This window comes from Cibotium barometz, chromosome 38 (assembly GCF_041138505.1).
Source record: "Cibotium barometz isolate CiBa-2024 chromosome 38, ASM4113850v1, whole genome shotgun sequence".
NCBI classification, from domain to species: domain Eukaryota; kingdom Viridiplantae; phylum Streptophyta; class Polypodiopsida; order Cyatheales; family Cibotiaceae; genus Cibotium; species Cibotium barometz.
Genome location: NC_141083.1, coordinates 40,002,925 through 40,024,222, shown reverse-complemented (window position 1 = coordinate 40,024,222; position 21,298 = coordinate 40,002,925). Strand labels below are relative to the sequence as shown.

Genomic DNA, 21,298 nt, shown 5'->3' with positions numbered 1-21,298 from the left:
CCTTTGAAATAAGTTGAACATAGGCTTCTAGAAGAGCCTTGGATAGGCCTCTAACACCAAGAAATCGTCAACACCTTTGGGTGGTGAGACGAGGACTTGGTCACCTTTAGGGAGGATGCATGTTAGCCACTCCAATTAACTTGGTCACCTTTGGGTGGTGAGACGAGGACTTGGTCACCTTTAGGGAGGATGCATGTTAGCCACTCCAATTAACATGGCCTCGCTTTGTCTGAAGTTTTATAAGGCGTTACATCATCACTTTTTGTGACACAAGCTTCTTTGTAAGCATGTCGCTGGATCATATGAAGTGGCTTTACTATGTGCTTAATGTGAAATGGGGAAGTCCAAGACTTCATATACATACTTGTTATAGGCTAGATTGGTGAGCCATGGACTATTTTTAACCATGTTGGCCAAGTATAGACACTAGCAATTTTATTAAGCAATAGAGCATGCCATTCCCCTTGCAATACAATTCATGTGAGATCTCTTCTACCTCTCCCTTTCTATCTTGCATGCATTGGATTGATTCATGCTCAAGCTTAATGGAAGCTTACATGGTTGGGTATGAATTGGGCTTCCTCATTGCATCCCTTTCCACCTCTTGCTTGAGTGAACTACGTGTAGGAATCTCCCTTGCCTCTATCAAGGCAAGCTTGCCCTTCCTCCACACCACATTAGTCTGCTCCCCTGCTTCTTTGTTGTCCTCTACATCTCCTCTCGGTCTATTCCGCTGCTCTTCTTAGTAATCTGCTCAGCTCGAAATCTGCTCTGCTCTACTCTGCTTTGCTCGGCTCGGCTCGCCTCGGAAATCTGCTCGCCTCTGCTCTTCCCCGGCTTGGCTCGAACTCTCTTAGTCAAGTCCCAAGTGCTCGAGGTTAGTACTTAGAGCTCTCCGTGTGATAACAAAGTGGTCATTTGTACGACAGGCTAGTGCACCCATAAGTTGAGTTGGCAGCTCCTCTGCGAAATCCCCATGACACATGATTCGGCAAGGTGAGTATCTGACCCCAATAGACTTGTGTCGTCTCATATGCAACCATCCTTATTTGGAGGCGGCTACATATGAACTTATAAACCCTAGGCATGAACTAATAAACCCTGGGAAGATCGAAGATTTAAAATTACACGAGGCATGAACTAATAATAAACCCTGGGAAGATCGAAGATTTAAAATTACACGAGGCTCTAACGGTCGGGACCTCAAACAGCCTGGAGAGAGAGAGAGAGGACTCCTTAAGCGTTCCACCCTTTACCCTTATGTTCGAAGCAGGCCTGAAATTTGATACCCATTTTGGGCGTCATCCACAAATTTGGGCGTCAAATACACCTTGCACAATGCTCTAAGGTGTCAACACGAAATCTTACCAATGGGACTAAGGCGTCAAAAGAAACCCTATAAAAACCCCTAAGGAGTCATGGGTATATATATATATATATATATATATATATATATATATGGGCCTAGGCCCTAAATATATGGAAGGCTGAAGCGCCCTCAGCCCCACGGGCCACCGCCCGGCGCCCACGACGCATGTACACACTTCCAGGCTGCCCAGTGCCCGGGGGTCGGCGCCCACGACGCACGTCGAATGTCCGGGGGCCGAGTCCCAGGCTCCAGCAAGTCTAGCCCTATCTAATTATCTATCCCATCCTCTCTCTCCAGCTGGCAGCAGGAGTGGCCGACCGAGCCGCCGGGCCCTATCTATCCCATCCTCTCTCTCCAGCAGGCGGGACTCGGGAGACTGGAGTAACGAGTTGTATTTGTCGGGCGCCTTCTCCACCGCCATGCAATTAGGCACGCCACCGCAGCCCTCTTCATCATCAGTACTGCTGTGACGGGCGTCGTGACAGTGGGTGCAGCATCGTGACAGTGGGTGCAGCATCGTGACAGTGGGTGCTGCTGCCGGTGCCGTTGTTGTTGCTGCCAACGCTGCCCTTGCTGCTGTCGAATCCGGTGATTATTCAACGTTTCAGGCGAGTATGTCAAAATCCAGCCGTTTTTGTAGGTTTTGCTGTAAGCTTCAGAAATTTGTTCTTGTGAGATTGCATGGGAAAGCATCTGTGGCATTGATTTGTGTGGCCTGTTAAACTGTCGCACAATGGGCCACAGCTCGCTGGCCAGCACGCTCTTCCACTATGGCAAGTTGCAACAACGTTGCAGACAGTTATATAGCTTAATAATTAGATTAAAGCTGAGGCGCATGCATCATTGCATCTTGTAAGTTGTCGCTCAATGTCCAGTTTTCGGTGCAGCTACAGTGTGTGTTGAAGGACTCACTTAAAGATGTTCGTCTCGGCAACTTCCGGTGCACCTTCATCATCAAGAGGCATGAATATACAAACAAAGGTTAGACAAAACTTGATTTTTTTCACTATGCTCATATATGAAATTGCATTTACTTGCAAGTGTTTGGTATCGATGATTAGTGATGATTTGATTGCTCTTAATATTCTGCTAGATGAGTCAAACTACTCTCGTTCAACTTTTTGGCAAAGGAAAAGTGAATGAGACTAGGATTGAAGAACATCCATCAAGGAGGCAGACAAGACATGATGTAGTGATGGAGGAGATATTTAGCGTAAGTGATGACAACAACAACGAATTTGCTGATTCTGAAATTGAGACATGCGAGGATGAGCTTGACTTTGACATGGAGGTACTCGGAGAGGAGACAGTAAGGGCTCCTTCTACCACCACTGGAGATAGTGAAGAGAAGAAGAAAGGTCCAGTACGTAAGTTTCGTTCAGAATGGGTACGTAAATATGCTTTTCTCAAACATGTAGTTTGTGGTAAAGAAGAATTCATGAAGTGCATTTGGTGTGAAAAATACAAGTTGAAAGACCATGGGGTAGAGGAAATGGATGCAAAAGTATCATGCTAAGTGCCATTAGAAAGCATCGAAAGTCTAGAGAACATGCATGGGCTGCTGGAAGGTATCGAAGTGAGTGTGGGGTACAAATGCCAGCACATATTGAGGTAATGACATGTAGAAACACATCCAGGGTGATAACAGTGATGAAGCTAGCCTATTTTAATGCACAACAAGACTTAGCATTGAGAAAGTATGAGAAATTATGTGATCTTGCTTATGCAATGGGTGTGGAGAATATGCCTATACAGCATGACTATTCTTCATACACAAATAGAATAGCATGCAGAGATTTTGTCATTTCCATTTCTGAGTATATAAAAAGATCTCAACTTAAACAATTATTGCAAAGCCCTTTTTATGGAGTGACTGTGGATGAGACAACTGATAGGGGATTAGAAAAGCATTTGATTATTTATCTTTGCTTTTTGCCTATGAATGGCAAAGCTTTATGTAATATTGAGTTTGCAAGATTGGTTTTGGTAAGTGATGGTTGTGCTCAGACAAAATATGATGCAATTTATAATGTTTTTAATGAGTGTGGTCTTGAAAAGCATCGCATGGTGGGAATTGCAACGGATGGAGATAGTTCCATGCTGGGTTGTAATGATGGTCTTGTAGCAAAGTTAAAACGAGATGTGCCTCACCTTGTAAACATACATTGTATAGCTCAAAGGGAAGCTCTTGCCGTAGTTGATGCAGCAAAATGCTTCAGTTGTCTCTGGTATATTGATAAAATGGCTAACAAGGTGTATACTTGGATATCTGCATCTAGCATAGGACATACAGAATTCCAAAATTTGTTACAAGAGATGAATTTGCAGGTTTTTGAAGTGCTACGTATTCATGATGTCAGATGGCTCGCCAGAGGTAACGTTATGGTGCGGTTGACAAAGCTAATGCCTGCTGTTTTGAGCTTTTGGCAAGAATCTGCACCTGCATGGTACAATAAACTAAGAGTGTATAAGGTCTTGTTTTGCATTCACATGTTGGCTGATGTCTTGAATGACTTGAATATGCTAAGCAAACAGTTTCAGGCAGACATCATTGATATATCTTCAATAACTACTTGCATAGATGTAACTATTTCTTCGTTGAAAAGAAAGTTCTTGCGGGAGTAGTTTGGAAAAGGCACACTCTATCTAAAGAAGTTTATGGCTGATTCAGAAAGTGGGTTTCTACAGCATGTAAATGATGATGGAAAGGTCTATGCGCATAAACTCTTATACACATGTATTCCGGGTAAGGATAAAGATGGTCTTCCATTGGATGTATTACCAGGTGATGTAATGAGTTGCACTATGCTTGCTAAGGCTTTTGTACAAAAGGTTGTGGATTGCATTAATGATAGATTTCCAGATGTGTTTCTATTCAATGCTGTCAAGCTTTTCAATCCACAGCATACCCACGTGATAAAAAACGACCACGAGACTCTACGGAAAGAGAGAAGAAAGTCTCCATGTGGCTTGATCAATTGTTGGAGAGGTTTGGGGGATACCTTGTGGATGAACAAGGTTGCAAAAATGAGGTATTATCATTCACAGATACTTTGTATTATGGTTGTGAAGGCATGAACATGATAGATGCATGGCGTGTTTTTGCTTCTAATACTGAATGGCAGAACACATACCCCAACATGATGAAGCTTTGGCAAGCTATTTTGGTGATTCTTGCCTCATCAGTATCATGCGAAAGAGGCTTTTCAAAGCAAAATATGATCAAAAGTGATCTACGTCAATGCTTGGAAGTGAGCACACTTGATGCCTTGATGAGAGTCTCCCTTCTTGGTCCTGATGTTAATGATGTGGATTGGCCATGCGTTCATGAAATTTGGAAAGATGTGAAAGCGAGAAGGGTCTGTGATGGCTTATGATTCATGCATTTCAATGTACTTGGTTTGGAGCAACGTTTGACTCATTTTTCAATGGAATAGCATGCTGCCAATCGTGGGTTTGTGATGGCTTATGAGTCATGTTGCTATTGTCAGCTTTCAGCTTGATTTGGTTTGGAGCAGCTTTCAGCTTGATTTGGTTTGGAGTTATGTTGAAAAAGTTTTAATTATTGGCAAAATTCTGGGTTTCTCATCCATAGCGTATCTATCATGAAGTAAATTTCAGCTTTCAGCTTGATTTGGTTCGGAGCAGCTTTAAGCTTGATTTGGTCTGGAGTAAATTTTTTCCCCATCTTTTGCAGGTTTGACATAAAATTATTAAGGTAAATTTAATGTTGTTATGGTCTGGTGCCAGGTGATTTGAATTGTTGCCTCATAGGGATGATTGCAGTTTGTTTGTAGCAAAGGCTAAGAAAGTTGTAGCTGTAGAAGGGAGAAAAGAACGTCACTTATAGCCTAGCAAGTATGTGTTTTACTCATCCATGTTTGTGAGTTTATCTTGCTTGGAGCAGATATTGTAGGAGTGATAATATACTTCAGTGGAGTCCATGCTCAACTCAGCTCTCTTCGTACGGGACGATGGTTGGAACTTGGAGGTGCCATTCTTCTTGATGTAGCTGAGATGGTATGTGATGATTATTGGCATTTTTTGAGTATTTTGTATATCAAAGAGCTGGTCAAGTTCTATTTTTGTTGATAGTATGCTGCAGGGTTTGGAGTAGTAGCTGGTGGAAAAGAAGTGCTAGGCTCTAGCCGATGCAGCTTCATCCCTCATAGTGGATGTGGTAGAAAGCGAGGACATGGTGATCTCTATTATGTGCATCGCATAGATGCCAGAGTCCCCATTGAGGTCACGGTAAGTGCAGAGTTCTCTCTTGTGGATTTCGATATGCTCAATTATTTTTTAGCAGGAATCATTCATTCTTCAAAACCATACAGTGCCAATCCATGCGAAGGATAATATTGATGGATATGTATGCAACAAAAATACACACAATACAAGAGCTTAAAAACGTTTTCTCATCAAGAGAATGCTGTCCTCTTGCAAGCGCATGGAAGAGGACGAGTTAAGATGACTGAAAATGCCATCTTCAGTTGTTTATTTACAAGTTGATGAGTCAAAGATAACCCTCTTACAGCTTTAAACAGATTGGAGAAATGAAAAAGCTGGTTGAAGGTCAAGTACTTGGGCCTTTCTGAGGCTTAAGCTTCTACTATTCGGCGAGCTCATGCAATCCATCCTATTACAGCAGTCCAATTGGAATGGTCCTTGTGGACTCGTGATGCTGAACGAGAAGTCATACCCACTTGCAGGTTTTTCATTCATATATTATTGTGATATATGATTCTCCATGTTGACTTTTTTTCCAAGGGATGCTGGTTTTTTCAGGGAGTTGGGTATAGGAATTGTGCCCTTCAGTCCTCTAGGACGAGGCGGATAATGACATGCGTAAGGTAATTACTTCTCAAGCACTGGCCCTCCATTCTTTAGGCATTATGGTAGTGCAGTATTTCATGTCTTTTTTCGTGTTTGTTCAGAGGTCTCAACCCAGGTTTGCAGCCGAGGATTGCTCCCAAAAAAAAAGATAACGGTCAGTCTCTTTGTTTGTGGACTGCTATCAACTTCTTTGTCTTCCATTGTGCTTCAATGTGCATACAAAATGTGTATGTGTGTGCAATCACACTGTTAATGAGTGATTTGATAGTTTGTAAACTAAGTGATTTACATTACTGGACAATGGCATGTGGGCCGTAGGTGTTTGGGGCTAGAGATAGAGATCGATACATAAGGCTTGAAACCTTGAAAATTACATCAGGGCATCATTTGATGCCTTGAAAATAAGGGGAAGACGTCATTGGATTTTTTATGAAGCCCAATACTAGGCATCAAATTTCAGGCCTGGTTCGAAGACGGCACAAGCAACCATTCGCCACTTGTGGAGGAAGAGAGGAATCCCACGCTTCTCTGCACCAATTCTTTTAAGCCGTTTTTTGTTCTCCATTTGTCCTCAGCCCAAGCGATACCAGGCACTTTTTCTCAACAGAATCATCTTCCCTCTCCCTAAGAGCATGGCCAGCTTGCCCCTTCTTATGCCATTGCTTGCCCCTAGCTTCTTCCGCAGGCTATCGATAGCTTTGCTGTGTCAAATCTGCTTATGTTGTGCTAAGCTTGAAGGCTGAGGAGAGGCTTTCTCGTAAGGGTTCTGGGGATGTTTTTGTCCGCCATGCCAAAGCCTGCTTTGGTGGCTCGCGAGAGAGTGGCTCATCCTTTTCAGTCAGGCTGCTATGGCAGCTTTCGAACAACCATCGCTCCCGTGCCGAACTTCTCAAATTTTAATCAATTATCCCATCCAGGTGCGCTCAAATCGCGCGCACGCACGTGTGTGATTGGGATTAACCTAATTCTGCAGGAAACAACTATCTCCTAATTCTGATGAAATAATCTCTCTCTCTGTGTGTGTATGTTTACCTAGTAAGCAGCTCTCTCTATGTGTATGTGACTAGCCCAATTTTGCAGATATGATCTCTCTGTGTGTGTGTGGGTGTTTGTAGAAGCTACGTTTTCCGTACACCAAACGCGTCTGCCCTAAGCTCACTCTCTGCTTGTCACTTAGGCTTCTAGCATGCAACCTCTCCTCTCCTATGCGCTAGGGCTTCTCATCACATTCATTGCCATAGCTTTCAGGTGAATGAATGCCATCACTGTCCTTGATACTGTGCATTCCCATCACCAAGGGCCACTATGTTCCACGGCATGCTCTGTGGTTGCCAGGCTCCAAGCTCTTTCCAAGACGCTTCCTCGTCTGAAACTCAAGAATCCGAATCCGAACTTTGCAACGATGAATCGAAGGACATAAACTGTCAGATTCTGACAGAAGGGAACTCTTCACCACAGAAGTGCAATAAAAATTTGTGCACCATCACATATCTCTGCGAGGAAGACGACTCAGCCCTTACAGAAAGGTTTCAGAAATTAGAATAATGCGCTCCAGCTCTCATCATTTACGATGCCTTGATTTCCATGACAAAGGAAGGGGTGTTTTTTCAGCATTCTCTTTTAACCATAAAAAATCCCCTCACAAACCATGCGCTGAGGATAAGGCAGCAAATGGTGGCATGGCCTGGATGTCCCTGAATGGCCTTCTTGTGAATGCTGATGCTGAGACCTCCAGTGAAATGGTGGGAAATTAGGTCAGCAAGAAGCAGCAGTCTGGGATGGCTTTGCCCCACTTCAGAGAGTGCTCCTAGTTGCTGTCACTGCAGCTGCAGCTTCTGCTGCAAGACAAAGAAACTCAAACGAGATGAGGAGCATGCAGCTTGCAATTGACAATCGAGTAAGTCCAGTGTGTGTGTGTGTGAGAGAGAGAGAGAGAGGATGTGTGTCACTATGTGTGGGTGGGTGCACGTGCTTTTGGACCAGAATTTTTGTTCACGTTCTGTTTGAAAGTAGCATTGCGTCACCGTAAAATCCTTCAACATTTTGTGAATAACTAGTCACCTGTATGCAATCTCCTGCTTGTTTGTAACAGGTTTCTAAGGTCTTTTCTGAAGTATGGATATGCTTACTGCATTGTGCAGGATAAAGACTTTCTAATTTTACATGAGAAAATAAGACAGCTTCAAGAGCATTTATCATTTTGGAAAGAGCGTGCACAGCCTTTTTGTGGGGAGACGAAGGACACTGGAGTCATTGAGGAACTAAAAATGAACGGAAGTGTTTCACCTTTGCTCAAACATGATCTTGAAAGCACCCCAAAGTGTGCCTCTATGATTTTGGAACAGTTTGCTACTCCTCAAATAGGGCAGGGGTTAAGAAAGTGGCAAGAGCACATTGCTTGTTTCAAGAAATATCCGAGAGCTGCCAGCCTCAAGAATAGTAAACTTCGAAGGGAATGTTTGTCAGATGAAAGGTGGAGTGTGAGTTCTCCTGAAGACAACAAAGAGAAGGTGACTTTTTTGGACAGGTTCTCAGAGTGTCCTTCATTCACCGAAGAGCAACTGGAAGCTTTCACTCCACAGTTGCCCCGGACACAACTGAACAAAATGTTCACTCCTCAATGGCCTCCTGGAAAAGTTTCACTTCAGCAGGCAAATGCTTTCTTGCTTTTACTCTTTTTAAGTAAGCAAAATTAATGTTGGAAAGTAATCTCTATCATCATGCATCATGCTCTTTCTATTCATATTAAACTTGTGATCCTTGTAATAAAAGGGGTTTGCCTTTATGCAGGGTGGTCATTTTGGTCGTTGTTGCCATAAAGGGTGCAGAAGCGTAAATGCTAATGAAGAGCCATTGATATCTCATGTCCCTTGTGCAGCAGTTATTCTGCAATTAAAGGTTTATTTAACAACTTAAGTCCCTGCTATCCCACAGACTTTGTTGTGGCTGTTTGTGCATCATTGCTTATGTTTTGAGGAGCTGTGTCTATCTTTGACAGTTGCCCTACTAAAGCCATGATTCTGCCAACAATTAAAGTTTCTCTTGAGAATACATCCCCTATCAATCAGTTCAACAACTTGATATGCTTTTCAGTAACCCTGGACATCTCTTGGGGAGCTGTGGCTGTCTTGAGTTACCCTTCTAAAGCCTTGATTCTGCTTATGTTTTGGGGAGAGCTGTGGTTGTCTTTCGCACTTACCCTTCTAAAGCCATGAGAGGTGTGCTTATGTAAACACAAAAAACAAAAGATCTTTAGAATAGCAAGCAAATCATACTAGATAGAAAAAGGGTACAATCACAAATTTATTGTATCTTGATTCTACTCTCCTGGATGGAAGCTTTGATAGTGAGATTTATAACAAAGACATGAGGATAGAGTATGATACAACGTGGGGCTTTTTATAGGCATTGGCTCCTCTCATGCACACATCTTGGTGTTGGTTTTGAGCCATCAATGCCTGGTGTATAGAGAAAATGGAGCATGCTGTAGAGGGAATCCCAGGCATTGGATCCTCATGCACACATGTTGGTCTTGATTTTTGGCCATCAATGCCATTGGGACTGGGAGACTGGTATGTGAAGCCTAGGAATTGGTTCCTCTCATGCACACGTGTTGGTGCTGGTTTTTAGCCATCAATGCCCATGATTGTTCACACTTTCTCTACACTTGAAATCCCTGGCCGTAGCTTAGTATTGATTCACATTGTGTATGGCTATGGGTGTTACGTCCCGACAGGCTTCTCCCAAGAAGACTTTTGATCCGTCACATAACATTTCAAGAGGTCCAACATGGCTGAATTTGCAGCTTCAGTGTCACATTGCAACATCGTAACACTGTAGCACCACCACAGTGGGTCAACCCAGAGGAACCATCCAGAAGTAGAGGTGCACTCACCAGCATTGAAGGCACCGCACTGACACTCCAATGGCATCTCCTAGAGATAGGAGATTCTACAAAAGGCTCCACTTCGAAGGCATCTACCAAAGATAGGAGATGCCACCGCCTCCACTGACTTCAACACGTCTTGCCAGACTGCTTGTATGGTCCCTCGACACATCCTTCATCCTTCATCCCTCACCCATCATCCTGAAGGTCATCCTTCATACCACTTTGTAGACTTGTGTCTGCAGTCACTTGTCATCAACTTGAATTCTGTGTTGTCCTCTTCATTGTGACCTCTGTTGAGTGTGCACAGTACAATGAAGGACATGTAACAGTGTTCTTGGAGTAGTTCAAGTGCTCTTGTTTCCCTGGCAGTCTCGTGTTGTTCCTCTTGTAGTCTTGTCGCTTGTGCCGTGTTCCGCTCCATAGTGTCCATTGTGTCGCGCTGTGAGCTTTGAGGTCGATCTCCAGACATACTGTCCAGAGAAGAGCCACCTCTTAGTGTGCTAGGCAACCAACCCCGCTACAGGTACACTAAAATTTGGCACGTCCGTTGGGACTCTCGAAACTGGGGACCAGGGGAACTCATGACACGAACCACACTGCTGGTGGCCCGCTTACTGACTTACCCTGGTGACTTCATGGTGGTGTGTCAGTGGGTGACATGGGCCTTACCTGGGACCGTCCAAGAGTGCCCAAAGAGGAGGTACCGCTCCTTTTGCGAAAAAGGAGGACATGTGACAAAGACTGCTACTATCTAAAGGGGTTCCGTTAACTTCATCAGCATCAAATCCCTCACCCCACTGCCACAGCCCTCAACCTAGCCCACTATGCCACCGCCTCCCTCACTGCTCCACCAACTCTCCTCACCTCTTTGCTAACCTACTACCCAGGTAACCTACCTTCCACCACTCATTCCTGCACCAGCCACCATGGCAGCAACTCCCATGAACCATCCTACTCGCCCTCCCCAACCCCGAAATCGCCCCGTCCTCTGTCTACAAATGTGGGGAATATGCCCATTACCAAAGCCGATGCCCCCTTCCAGAAGGTGCTCCGCCCCCGCCCTACAGGCATTGTCGAGAAGCCAAGGATTATTATACCCGAGATTGCCCCAAGCAAAGGACATACACTTTCTCCAACTTTACATTCCCAGCTCCTACCACCCACTTAGTCTCCGTAGGACATCCTCCGTGCACTTGCCCCCCTTCCTCTCCCACCCTTGGTGTGTTCGTCACACCCACAACACCCACTCACGAGGATCCACCATCCGCCATAGTGGTCACCTGATCACAAAGGAAGACCATGCCTAAAGAGCAACAGGGAGATGAACCCGATGATAACACTCCTCCACTCCCCTGCATAGTCATAGATCAGTCTTTCTTGCAAGCCTTCAAGGACCTCCACAACCAACCCACTGTATAAGACAAACCACCTACCTCCTCCCTCCCACATTCCAAACCACAGCTTACATCTTTCTCTGAGGAGGATCTACTCAAGGAAAATACAATGACAGTAAGCCTCTTAGATCTTCCCCATATTAGCCCCAATATCTAACAATGTCTCAGTGCACTATTGGAGCAACTCAATGGTACGCCACCCTATTCTAGTGGTGGGTAGTATGGTGGCTTTCCACTCCCTTCAGGTGTTGTTGGTTGTATGGGTATCAGCTGAACTAGTCCCTCCCTTACTGACTACCAGAGCCCCCGCCTATCTGTGGAGATTCATTGTACCCCACTTTTCGGGGCAATTGTCAATGGTGGCTCTGGGGTAAACCTCATGCCAAAATTCACACTTCATGCAGTAGATATCAAGGAAACACGACCAACCAACTTCTGTGTTCGGATGGCCGATCCCAATGGGAGGTGACCCCCATTGGCCTAGTGGAAGGTGTGACTGTAGTTATCCAAGGGATTCCATCCCTACTGGACTTTGTGGTGATCTGGCTTCCTCAAGTCAGAGGAGCCTACTCATTACTCATTGATCGATCATGGCTTAGAAGTACATGTGTTCCGCACAATTGGGGTTCCGACCGATTGTGGATTCCTCAAGAGCATGGTCCACAGGAGCTAAAATTGGAGGAAGGTCTGGACCAAGGGATCCGTGGTGCACAGTAGCTCCCACATCTTCTTCAACCCCTTCTCCTCCGACATCTTGGCTCCAACGTGTGACGAAGGCATTATTTTCCACAATGATGAGTCCAAACTCCTGGATTGGCTTTAGGCAATGGAAAGCCTCACATCCTACATGTGGAAGTCATTGGAGAGAGCCCCCAAGGGGGAGGGCCACCCGAGCCCATCCAAGTCCCCAACTTGGGAGGACCCATCTCGAATCGAGCCAAGCATCGCTCTGTAGGACGAAGAAATTTCCTCTAGCCTTCACACTTTTTCCCAACTCCCAATTGCCGAAGGTTCCACCACCCTTTCTCGCCGACTTCAGTGTTCCTACTGGCACCCTTCCCTTGTCCAGTCTACTTCACTGCTAAGCAAGCCTAGTTACCCTATTTCATCTCAATCATCCTCAACCTTACCTCCTCTTCTACCCACACGGCAAGGGACCCATGAATCTCCCCTTCTACACACGCCATCACAGACGCCCTTGATCCTTGCCACACACACTTGCGTGTCTCCTGGCTACCATTGGTTACTTTGGTAGGCAAGTGCCACCTATCTCTAATGGCCATGCCAATATCCCTCATCCCATTTTGGCTGTGATCTGTTGTATCATGCCAAGTATGGCCATTGTGATCTTTTGCATCACGTGGTGCTAGTGAGCCCAAATCACCTCAAGTATGAAGGCTATTCCTCATAACTCCACCCTCGCTTTGAAGGGGGGTTTGTTGGGTATTTCGGAGCTTCACGTGTGCATCCATCGTGTGCATGTAAACTTGTGTTTTGTGTGCCTGTGTGTGTTTGTGTGTACAACCTCCAAAAGGGCTAAGTATATGTATATCCACCCTATGTGTGTGTGTAAACTTATTCATGTATGTGTGTGTGAACACCTATTTGGGTGTGAACACCCCTTATATCTAGATAAGATAAGTGTGTGCCATGTGGCGCTAGTTTATTAGTGTATGTGATATATGTGAGTCAAAAGGTAAGGTTTGCAACCTATAAAAGCGCATGTACTTGGTTTACTTCACATCATATCGAGCTAATCAATCTACATTGAGTCGTGCAATCATCTCTCTCTAGAGCATTGAGTTTCTCTCTCTCTCTCTCTCTCTCTCTCTCTCTCTCTCTCTCCTTTTCCCATAAAGGTAAGACCATAATATTATGCAAAGGTAATGTACACAGGCCTCATGGCCAATAGGTGGGCTAGAACACAAACAAACTCAAAAAAAGGGGGGAGGGGGGACAGAAATAGTAGACAGTAGATAGTCCAGACAACTAATACATTTCCCGAGCAGTGACGATGCGTGCTCTCTCTCTCTCTCTCTCTCTCTCTCTCTCTCTCTCTTTTCCAGACAGTGTATCAGATGTCACATGGTTGTAACTTTGGTCTCATAGGTCACTTTGGCCTTTTGAAGACATTAATAACATTTCATTTCATTTCATTTCTCCCATCATCGCAGGACCTTCTCGTGCCAGCTCAGTTTTACCACCTTGAGCACCATGTCACAGTGGCCCATGAGGGATGTATTAGGGTGATATGAGAGCTCTCTGCTCATATCACATGCGTGCTCTCTCTCTCCAAGAAGCGGCCAACTCTCGGCCTATCACGCGTGCTCTCTCTCTAGAGACAGATATGCTCGCTTAGCCCTGGAGTCTTCACGACAGTTGGCATCACAGGGAGACGGATCATGTTGGTATGCACAGATGACAGATGGGTTCCAACTGCATGGCTTTAGTATGGACAGGCTACCTCCATTTCAGTACTCCCTGGATGCACCCTCCCTCTCTCTCACACGGGCAGAGATTACCAGGCTTATCAGGCAGGACTTGACTCAGCTGGACACTAGGAGGACATGGATACAGCCGACACATGAGCTTGGTACGAAGATGGCTTTCTATAGAGATCATCTTCTCCAGCTCACGGAGGATGGATTTGTGATTAGACCCAGCTACATGGATACTCATCTTTCTCATGGGGTACAGTGTGCTATTGGTCAGATGCGCACATCCTCACACCAGCTAGAGATTGAGACTGGCAGATTCAGAGGAGTACCAGCTGAGGCCAGGATTTGTCAGCTGTGCCAGATGGAGCCAGAGACAGAGTTACATTACATATGTCATTGTCCAGTATATTATGAGATACGAGGCCGTTTCCACTGCCTGTTCAGAGAGGGCTTTGGACCACTTTCTAGAGTCATGAGATACCAGGATCAGAGATGCCTTGGATTGTACTTGCTGGAGGTGCGTAGACATAGAGAGGGTCTCCTGAGAGGGAGGGGATCAGAGAGGGAGAGACACCTACAGAGGCAGATTACAGACTTCTTTCGACCAGAGATTCATGGATACTCATCTTTCTCATGGGGTACAGTGTGCTATTGGTCAGATGCGCACATCCTCACACCAGCTAGAGATTGAGACTGGCAGATTCAGAGGAGTACCAGCTGAGGCCAGGATTTGTCAGCTGTGCCAGATGGAGCCAGAGACAGAGTTACATTACATATGTCATTGTCCAGTATATTATGAGATACGAGGCCGTTTCCACTGCCTGTTCAGAGAGGGCTTTGGACCACTTTCTAGAGTCATGAGATACCAGGATCAGAGATGCCTTGGATTGTACTTGCTGGAGCTGCGTAGACATAGAGAGGGTCTCCTGAGAGGGAGGGGATCAGAGAGGGAGAGACACCTACAGAGGCAGATTACAAACTTCTTTCGACCAGAGATTGAGCAGTCAGGTCAGCAGGCATTGCAGCTAGCCCAGAGTACAGCCGCACCAGAGGTACACTGATTGATCGGGCTATAGAGCTGGGGCGGTCCAGGCGCCCCAAGATGAGAGGCCCATCTCGACACCGGCGGAGACTACAACAGAGGATCAGGACCATACTAGCACGGCATGGGAGACGTCCAGTCAGAGTACTCACCATGGAGGATATTGAGGAGATCCGCCAGCGTCCGATGCGGCACATATTATGAGATGGAGGCACCTCCATAGTGTACCCCTCCGTCCCACATGATATTGTATCCCCTCACTATATTCCAGTCACCTCCATAGCGTACCCCCCCCTCACTATATTCACACCGTATAAGGGTTTCTGTTTACCTTCCATTTCCAGTTTCATTTTCTAGGTGCCTGTAGTATCATCTTTATTTTTCATTTTCTGGGTTTTTTTATCCAGACATTGTATCAGATCCACCATGATGTAACTTTTGGTCTCATAGGTCATTATGGCCTTTTAAAGACGTTAATATAACATTTCATTTCATTTCTCTCTCTCTCTCTCTCTCTCTCTCTCTCTCTCTCTCTCTCTCTCCCATCATCGCAGGACCTTCTCGCACTAGCTCAGTGTTACCACCTTGAGCACCATGTCACAGCGGCCCATGAGGGATGTATTAGGGTGATATGAGAGCTCTCTGCTCATGTACCTAGATCAGATTTTAAAGTTCTAGATTTTTGTTATCTTTCTTTATTACTATTTTGTACCCAGGATGATGTACCTCATTGATATGATGTAACCTCTTCCTTTTCAAGACGTTAATACAACTTTGGATAGTTTTGTATCACCCTAGTGAGATAGCTATGTTTATGTTTTCTTTCTGTTTTATTTTCCATTCCATGATGAGATATGCCATGGACATTATTGTATCACTTTGGTCTCATAGGCCCATTGGGTCTTTAGTAGACGCTTAATATATCTTTCTTTCTTTCTTTCTTTCTTTCTCTCTTCTGTCTCTCTCTCTTACTGCCTGTACACTTAGCAGTAATGGAGAGGTTCCATCCCCCTTAGGGCTGTGTACTGCTAGTCCTAATAGTTAACCCTAGAATAGGCTTGTGCTCACAAGGCGCACCTACATTCATGTAAGTTATCCCCTTGGAGATTGAAGTCCTTTCTTCCATGCTGAAAGTGTCTTTATATTCTGTTTCAAGCTACAACTCTGCCTCTGAATTGAAAATTTTTTGAAAAAAATCCTTGTGTTTTGGATGCCGTTCCATACTAGTAGTTGTTATCTACTTTTTTCCTGCTTTTTCTTTGTGGGTGGCTGTTTCCCCCTTTCCATTTAGTTGTCATGTTATGCATAGTCCATACAGATTATCTTGCTCAATTGATGAGTTTATACCTGGGATTATATCAAAGGCTTTTCCAAGGCTGCAAAAATATCACAAACTTTCTCCCTCCATGCATAGTTTCCTCAATAATGGCTTAAGAGTAGCATATATAAGTGTGACATCATTGCAGCACTAAAAATGTAGTCCAGGGATTCTTTTTTCCCAGGAAAAAGATCCTTCTATTAGTTACTGAAAGAACAGCCACAAAGGTCTAGATACAAGCTCGCCTCATGTATAGGGCGGGAATCAAGTAATCAAAGGAGGGGAAAGAGATTATGCGAATTTTGTGTTGGTAGAAGGGAGATTAGGCGAAGCTTTATGATTGAGCTATTTTATAGCTTTTGAGAACAATCTGCGTCATCATGAACAGTTTTTCATTGAGAGTGTGATGGTTTATTTGAACAGAAGTTGGTGAAGCAACTTCTTCAAAGAGAGGCTCCTGAGGTGGTGGATTCTTTTGCTTCAGTGAAGGAAAAGGTACTGTCTCTTGACTGTATAATCTCGTAAAAGCATAGAAATGTTGGTTATTTTAAATGATGTGAAAGAGCTTCCTAGGTCTAGTACTTCTAAATTAATAGTATCCAACTTCAGGTCACATGCGGAAGCCTTGTACTTTGATTACTAAGTTAACTATGCAATTATTGTGGTGCATTAACTTAGAGGAGAGAGAGAGAGAGAGAGAGAACCGAAGGTTGGCTATTGTTGAATTAGGGTTTGGTTTTGCCGTTTTTTTCTGTTTTAGGGTTTCGTTTTGTTTTTTTTTTTTGCTGTTTTAGGGTCTCGTGTTGCTGTTTTAGGGTTTTGTTTTGCGGTTTTGCTACTGTTTTAGGGTTTCAATCTGCTATTTTAGGGTTTTGTTTTGTTGCTTTAGTGCTGTTCTACGGTTCTGTACAGCTGTTTTAGGGTTTGAGAGAGAGAGAGAGAGAGAGAGAGAGAGAGAGAGAGAGAGAGGGCTGGGGAGGCTGGTCTTGATATGGAGTTTTTAGAGAAAGAATTAGCAGCGTCGGCTACTGTTGAGGATGAGGTTTCTTCAGACTCTGAAAGTGCTGAAGGCCAGAATCATCAGCGAGTGGGTGAGGAAGAAGTGGATATGGGGGTCTCTGGTACTCCACTCCTTCTGTTTACGGACCAATAACACTTCCAACTCTCGAGATGAGGCCTCAACAGCATCCTACCAAAGATTCTCAAAAGCAAACCTTGCAATAGGATGCGGATTGATCCCTTGCCTACAGTGCACTTAAGTCTTACAAGGCAACTTCTTTGCTCATCTTAGAGAGCGTCCACACTTCTCCGGAGCTGGCATCATCTTCACCACCCGAGCTTGTTGATGCGAGGATTAGGAAGTGCAGTATGTGAACCACTCCAGTTAACATGATTTCACCCGCGTGCAAGGCACTTCGCCATTTACTTGTACATAGTGGAATCTATCTCTTGGAAGACAATGCTCGAATATATGAATTGGTCGTTCCCTGTGCTAACGCCAAATGGGGAAGTCATAGATTTCGTTTATGTACTTGACATAGTGGCCGTGGACTATTTTTAAGTCATGGCCGGCCAAGTGTGAATAAGTGGCCATTTGTATATAAGGTAATTTTGACATTAAGCAATACACAATCATTCTCCTTGCAATAGAATACTTTGGAGCTCTCAGTCTTCTCCCTACTCTCTTGCTTGTTTGTGTTCTACTGGATTCATGCTTGCTAGATGGACGCTTGCTTGGATAGGTTTGATTGTAGGCTTCTCTCTTGCATGAGCTTTCTCTCTTCTATCCAGCTCTTCTGTGAGAAGAGAACAACTGGGAAGAAAACCCTCTTCTTGGCGCCATCAAGGCAGTTGAAGCTCTTCCTCCCCACCCCATTGCTATGGAAGCTTTTCGGTGTGACAACGGAGTAAGGACGCAGACGACAGGCTAGCTAGCACATCCACAACCGAGGAGTTGCATTTCACAGCTCTAAGGCAAAGCTCCCAAAATGACACTTGTTTCAGCAAAGGCAAGGGAAGCTCTTGACTTGAATAAAGACGAACCACGTCTGAGAGATCACAGGGCTGATGTGCATGAATATCTGCGTGCAAGGTTGGTTTCAAACCATCCACAACGCTCAACTTGCTCTGACCGTCGGGATAATCCTCGGAAGTACGAGTAGAAGCTTCCAGAAACGTGTCAGGTAGTCGGTTATACCATGCTTCTGGACAAAGTGCTTCCATTGTCAATTTAGCTTACAGGAACAAACAACTTCAAGACTGCATGTGGCAATCATCCTAGGGAGTAATGCAGTGGTGCCTGAGAAGGTCTTCCCACCACAAGAGGGCGGCACCACTCAAAGCGGTATGCACCAAATGGAGATGAAAAAAATCAGAATCAGCTGCTGCCGGTAATGTGGAAGCTATCTGGCTGGTCCTTTTGGTGACTTCTTCTCCGTCCATCATCCCGTTAAACTCTGGAGGCTTCTAAAGATTCAATAACTGAGCTCGTTTCTCACGAGGCATGGAGGATAAACTTGGAAAACCAGTAGTCCCTCAACATCGAACCCGGGAAGGCTAGCGGGGTGACTATTCGGAGAATCCCATGGTTAGGGACTCCACAAGGGAGATGGTCAGTGTTGCAAACAGCGACCCCTCCGATGACTACTAGACGGATTAGAATGACGACTACCGGGAGCGACGCTCGTCTGGTACATAGTAAAGAACCCATTTACGGGGAAGCGTGCCACTTCTCGGAATCACCCAATTCTTGCTTTGAAGCATGGGCCATCATAGACTGCAATTCTAAAACACTAGGCACTCTATCCAAATGAGAGGACACATTTGCCAAAAAGAGCCTTTTGTTCCTCCATGGACGCCTTCAGGCTAAGAAGAAAATCAGTGATCTGTGAATCCCTAACGAAGAGCTAGAACGAGTGAACAAAAAGAGAGAAGGTGAGGGTTGCAGCCCTGCGCATAGTGTGGGCGCCAATACCCCAGAAAGAACCAAACAACATGAGAACCCAAACCTCACCTTGTGCACTCCTGAAATTTAGGGGCTCTGCCTTGGAATTCGGGTAGGGTGGGTAGGAAAAGTGGGGCACCAATACCCCTGAAAGAATACCCGACCTTGTGCACTCCTGGAATTTAGGAAACAATAGAATACTTGTGCCTATGTGATAGGGTTTGAGAGAAGAGTGCAGTGGAGTTGACACAAATAGTGCACACAGGAGTGAATACCCCTGAAAGAACACAAACCCGACCTTGTGCACTCGTGGAATTTAGGAAACAATAGAACACTCAGCACTGCTGAAGATCTCTTTGGCTAGCCCACGCTTTAAGAGAAACGCTTTGTAGAGAGATTAGTGTTGAGAAAATGCACTTGGAAAATGACGAATTCCTATGCACGTATATATATGTATCCCAGGTGTTAGTCAGCCAGCAAAAAATGCTGTCGGATTGTCCACCATGACCAGCATTTAATTCTACTGACTGCCCCGTTGCAGATTTGTCTCAAGGTGAATTTTGATTCTTTGACACCAACGTCACATGTCTTGTTGTACTATCCAAGCCACACCTGTGGCTCTGATACCAATGCCACAAGCAGAAGCATTGTACATGGATTACCGAGTTATATGCAATTATTGTGGTGCATTAACTTGAGAGAACAGAGAGAGTAATGGAATTGAGATATGTACAACATATATTTGAAGGTGACTTTGGCTTGCGGCTTCTGGATTGTCCTAGTCCTGAGCCTTGTTGCTCCCATTGTATCCCTGATGGAACAACCTGGCTCATGTGAATTGGAGTACTGTTGTCTTGCTATTGATCCTAGGCTTCTATTGAGCCAGGATCCAACCCTTGAACGTGTCCAAACTGGGCCAAAAAGGTGCCTTACCCTTGGTCCCTTGTCCAAGCTGGTCTGCACATGCTTAGGCTGCCCAAAACTGGTCCAAAAACCCTATGGACTGCCAACGCTTCTGTTCATCCCTCTCCATGCAAGAGGTATGTTGTCTGACTTGTCTTGTCTGCCTTGATGTCCAGTGCCAGTGTCAGAAATTTCGGACACGGAATCACCTGCCTCTATAGTTGTCCATCCAACAGCCTTGGAAACACCATGAGCATGGGGCACCACCAGCACACTGGCTGGAACACTTCTCACACGGCTCACCACACCACCCACACCAGAAGGACAGCACAAAACAGGGGCACTATAGACGAAATAATTATCCAACAAACACATACAGTCTTGTTCCCACGTGTAAACATACACAGCACCATCCACAAACCGTGCTAAAACCAAGGCTGTTTTCCACAACAAACTCTATGCTTTTTTCACAGCCTCAAAGAGCCCTCGCTGAATTGCATAGGCTGTCACAAACTGTAAATACATGAACACAGCGTTCTGACCAGGTCCCTTGATTCTCAAGACAAGGAGTGCCAAACAGCCTCGAGTTCACAAACCCACACAAGCCTGTCTCCTATCTTTTCCTAAGATACATCCCTGAGTCCCTGTACATGCAGCCAAGTGTCCATGCATGCCTCGAGTTCACAAAGGGCCAGAGGAGAACCTCCGAGACAACCATGAGTCAGCAAAAAGAGGAGAGAAAACGGTGCTAGTCGAAATGCTGATGTCACAGCAAACGCGTATGTGTGTTCGGGGAAGCAAAACTCCAAGGATCAGACTCCAGTCGTGAGAGAGGAAGAGAGAGGAGTTTTCAGCCTGTCTTCTCCTACGCTGCCCTCCATGGGAGAGAGAGAACAGTCTTGCTCTTCCTAGAGCCCGCCTCTCCCTCGACTCATCACGATGTCGAGCCCACGAGCTGCTCTAAGACGCCAGCAGCAGCACCACCAACAAAAACACACTGTTGTACCGCTCCCTCTCACTCTCCTTGCCACCAGCTTCTCCCGGCGACTGTAATGTCTCCCTCCTTCGCCACCAGCCACCGCAGCAGCCCAAGCAAACCAACGCAACACCTTCTACCCAAAACTCTCTCCCTCTCCAGAGGCGGCAACCACCACCCAAAGAAAACTCT

The 21,298-nt window shown here is 45.2% G+C and overlaps 3 protein-coding genes across 3 annotated transcripts in view; all 3 read left to right on the top strand.

The window, feature by feature from the left end:
- Nucleotides 1-2,166: 2,166 nt before the first annotated feature.
- LOC147616708 (putative aldo-keto reductase 3) lies at nucleotides 2,167-5,964 on the top strand. Its single transcript, XM_086777185.1, has 5 exons — nucleotides 2,167-2,350; nucleotides 2,463-2,756; nucleotides 5,277-5,389; nucleotides 5,465-5,620; nucleotides 5,914-5,964. Exons 2-5 carry the CDS (start codon nucleotides 2,753-2,755, stop codon nucleotides 5,962-5,964), a joined length of 324 nt encoding a protein of 107 aa, XP_086633311.1. The 5' UTR covers nucleotides 2,167-2,350; nucleotides 2,463-2,752.
- LOC147616709 (uncharacterized) lies at nucleotides 2,854-3,994 on the top strand. The gene has a single exon (XM_086777011.1). It carries the CDS (start codon nucleotides 2,879-2,881, stop codon nucleotides 3,992-3,994), a length of 1,116 nt encoding a protein of 371 aa, XP_086633137.1. The 5' UTR covers nucleotides 2,854-2,878.
- LOC147616707 (uncharacterized) overlaps nucleotides 5,944-21,298 on the top strand; it is a 36,317-nt gene continuing 20,962 nt past the window's right edge. The window contains exons 1-7 of the mRNA XM_086777783.1: nucleotides 5,944-6,078; nucleotides 6,155-6,219; nucleotides 6,304-7,119; nucleotides 7,451-8,099; nucleotides 8,344-8,853; nucleotides 8,993-9,100; nucleotides 16,707-16,778. Coding sequence (XP_086633909.1) covers nucleotides 8,067-8,099; nucleotides 8,344-8,853; nucleotides 8,993-9,100; nucleotides 16,707-16,778 — 723 coding nt within the window. The 5' untranslated portion in view covers nucleotides 5,944-6,078; nucleotides 6,155-6,219; nucleotides 6,304-7,119; nucleotides 7,451-8,066. The remainder of the gene's footprint in view (nucleotides 6,079-6,154; nucleotides 6,220-6,303; nucleotides 7,120-7,450; nucleotides 8,100-8,343; nucleotides 8,854-8,992; nucleotides 9,101-16,706; nucleotides 16,779-21,298) is intronic.

Excerpts from the sequence above, each read along its gene's own strand:
- LOC147616708 (XM_086777185.1), top strand. Across the intron at positions 5,390-5,464 it reads TTCTTGATGTAGCTGAGATG|TATGCTGCAGGGTTTGGAGT; the intron begins GTATGTGATGAT and ends TTTTGTTGATAG. Across the intron at positions 5,621-5,913 it reads GAGTCCCCATTGAGGTCACG|ATTGGAGAAATGAAAAAGCT; the intron begins GTAAGTGCAGAG and ends AGCTTTAAACAG.
- LOC147616709 (XM_086777011.1), top strand. The coding sequence starts at position 2,879 with ATGCTAAGTGCCATTAGAAAGCATCGAAAGTCTAGAGAACATGCATGG.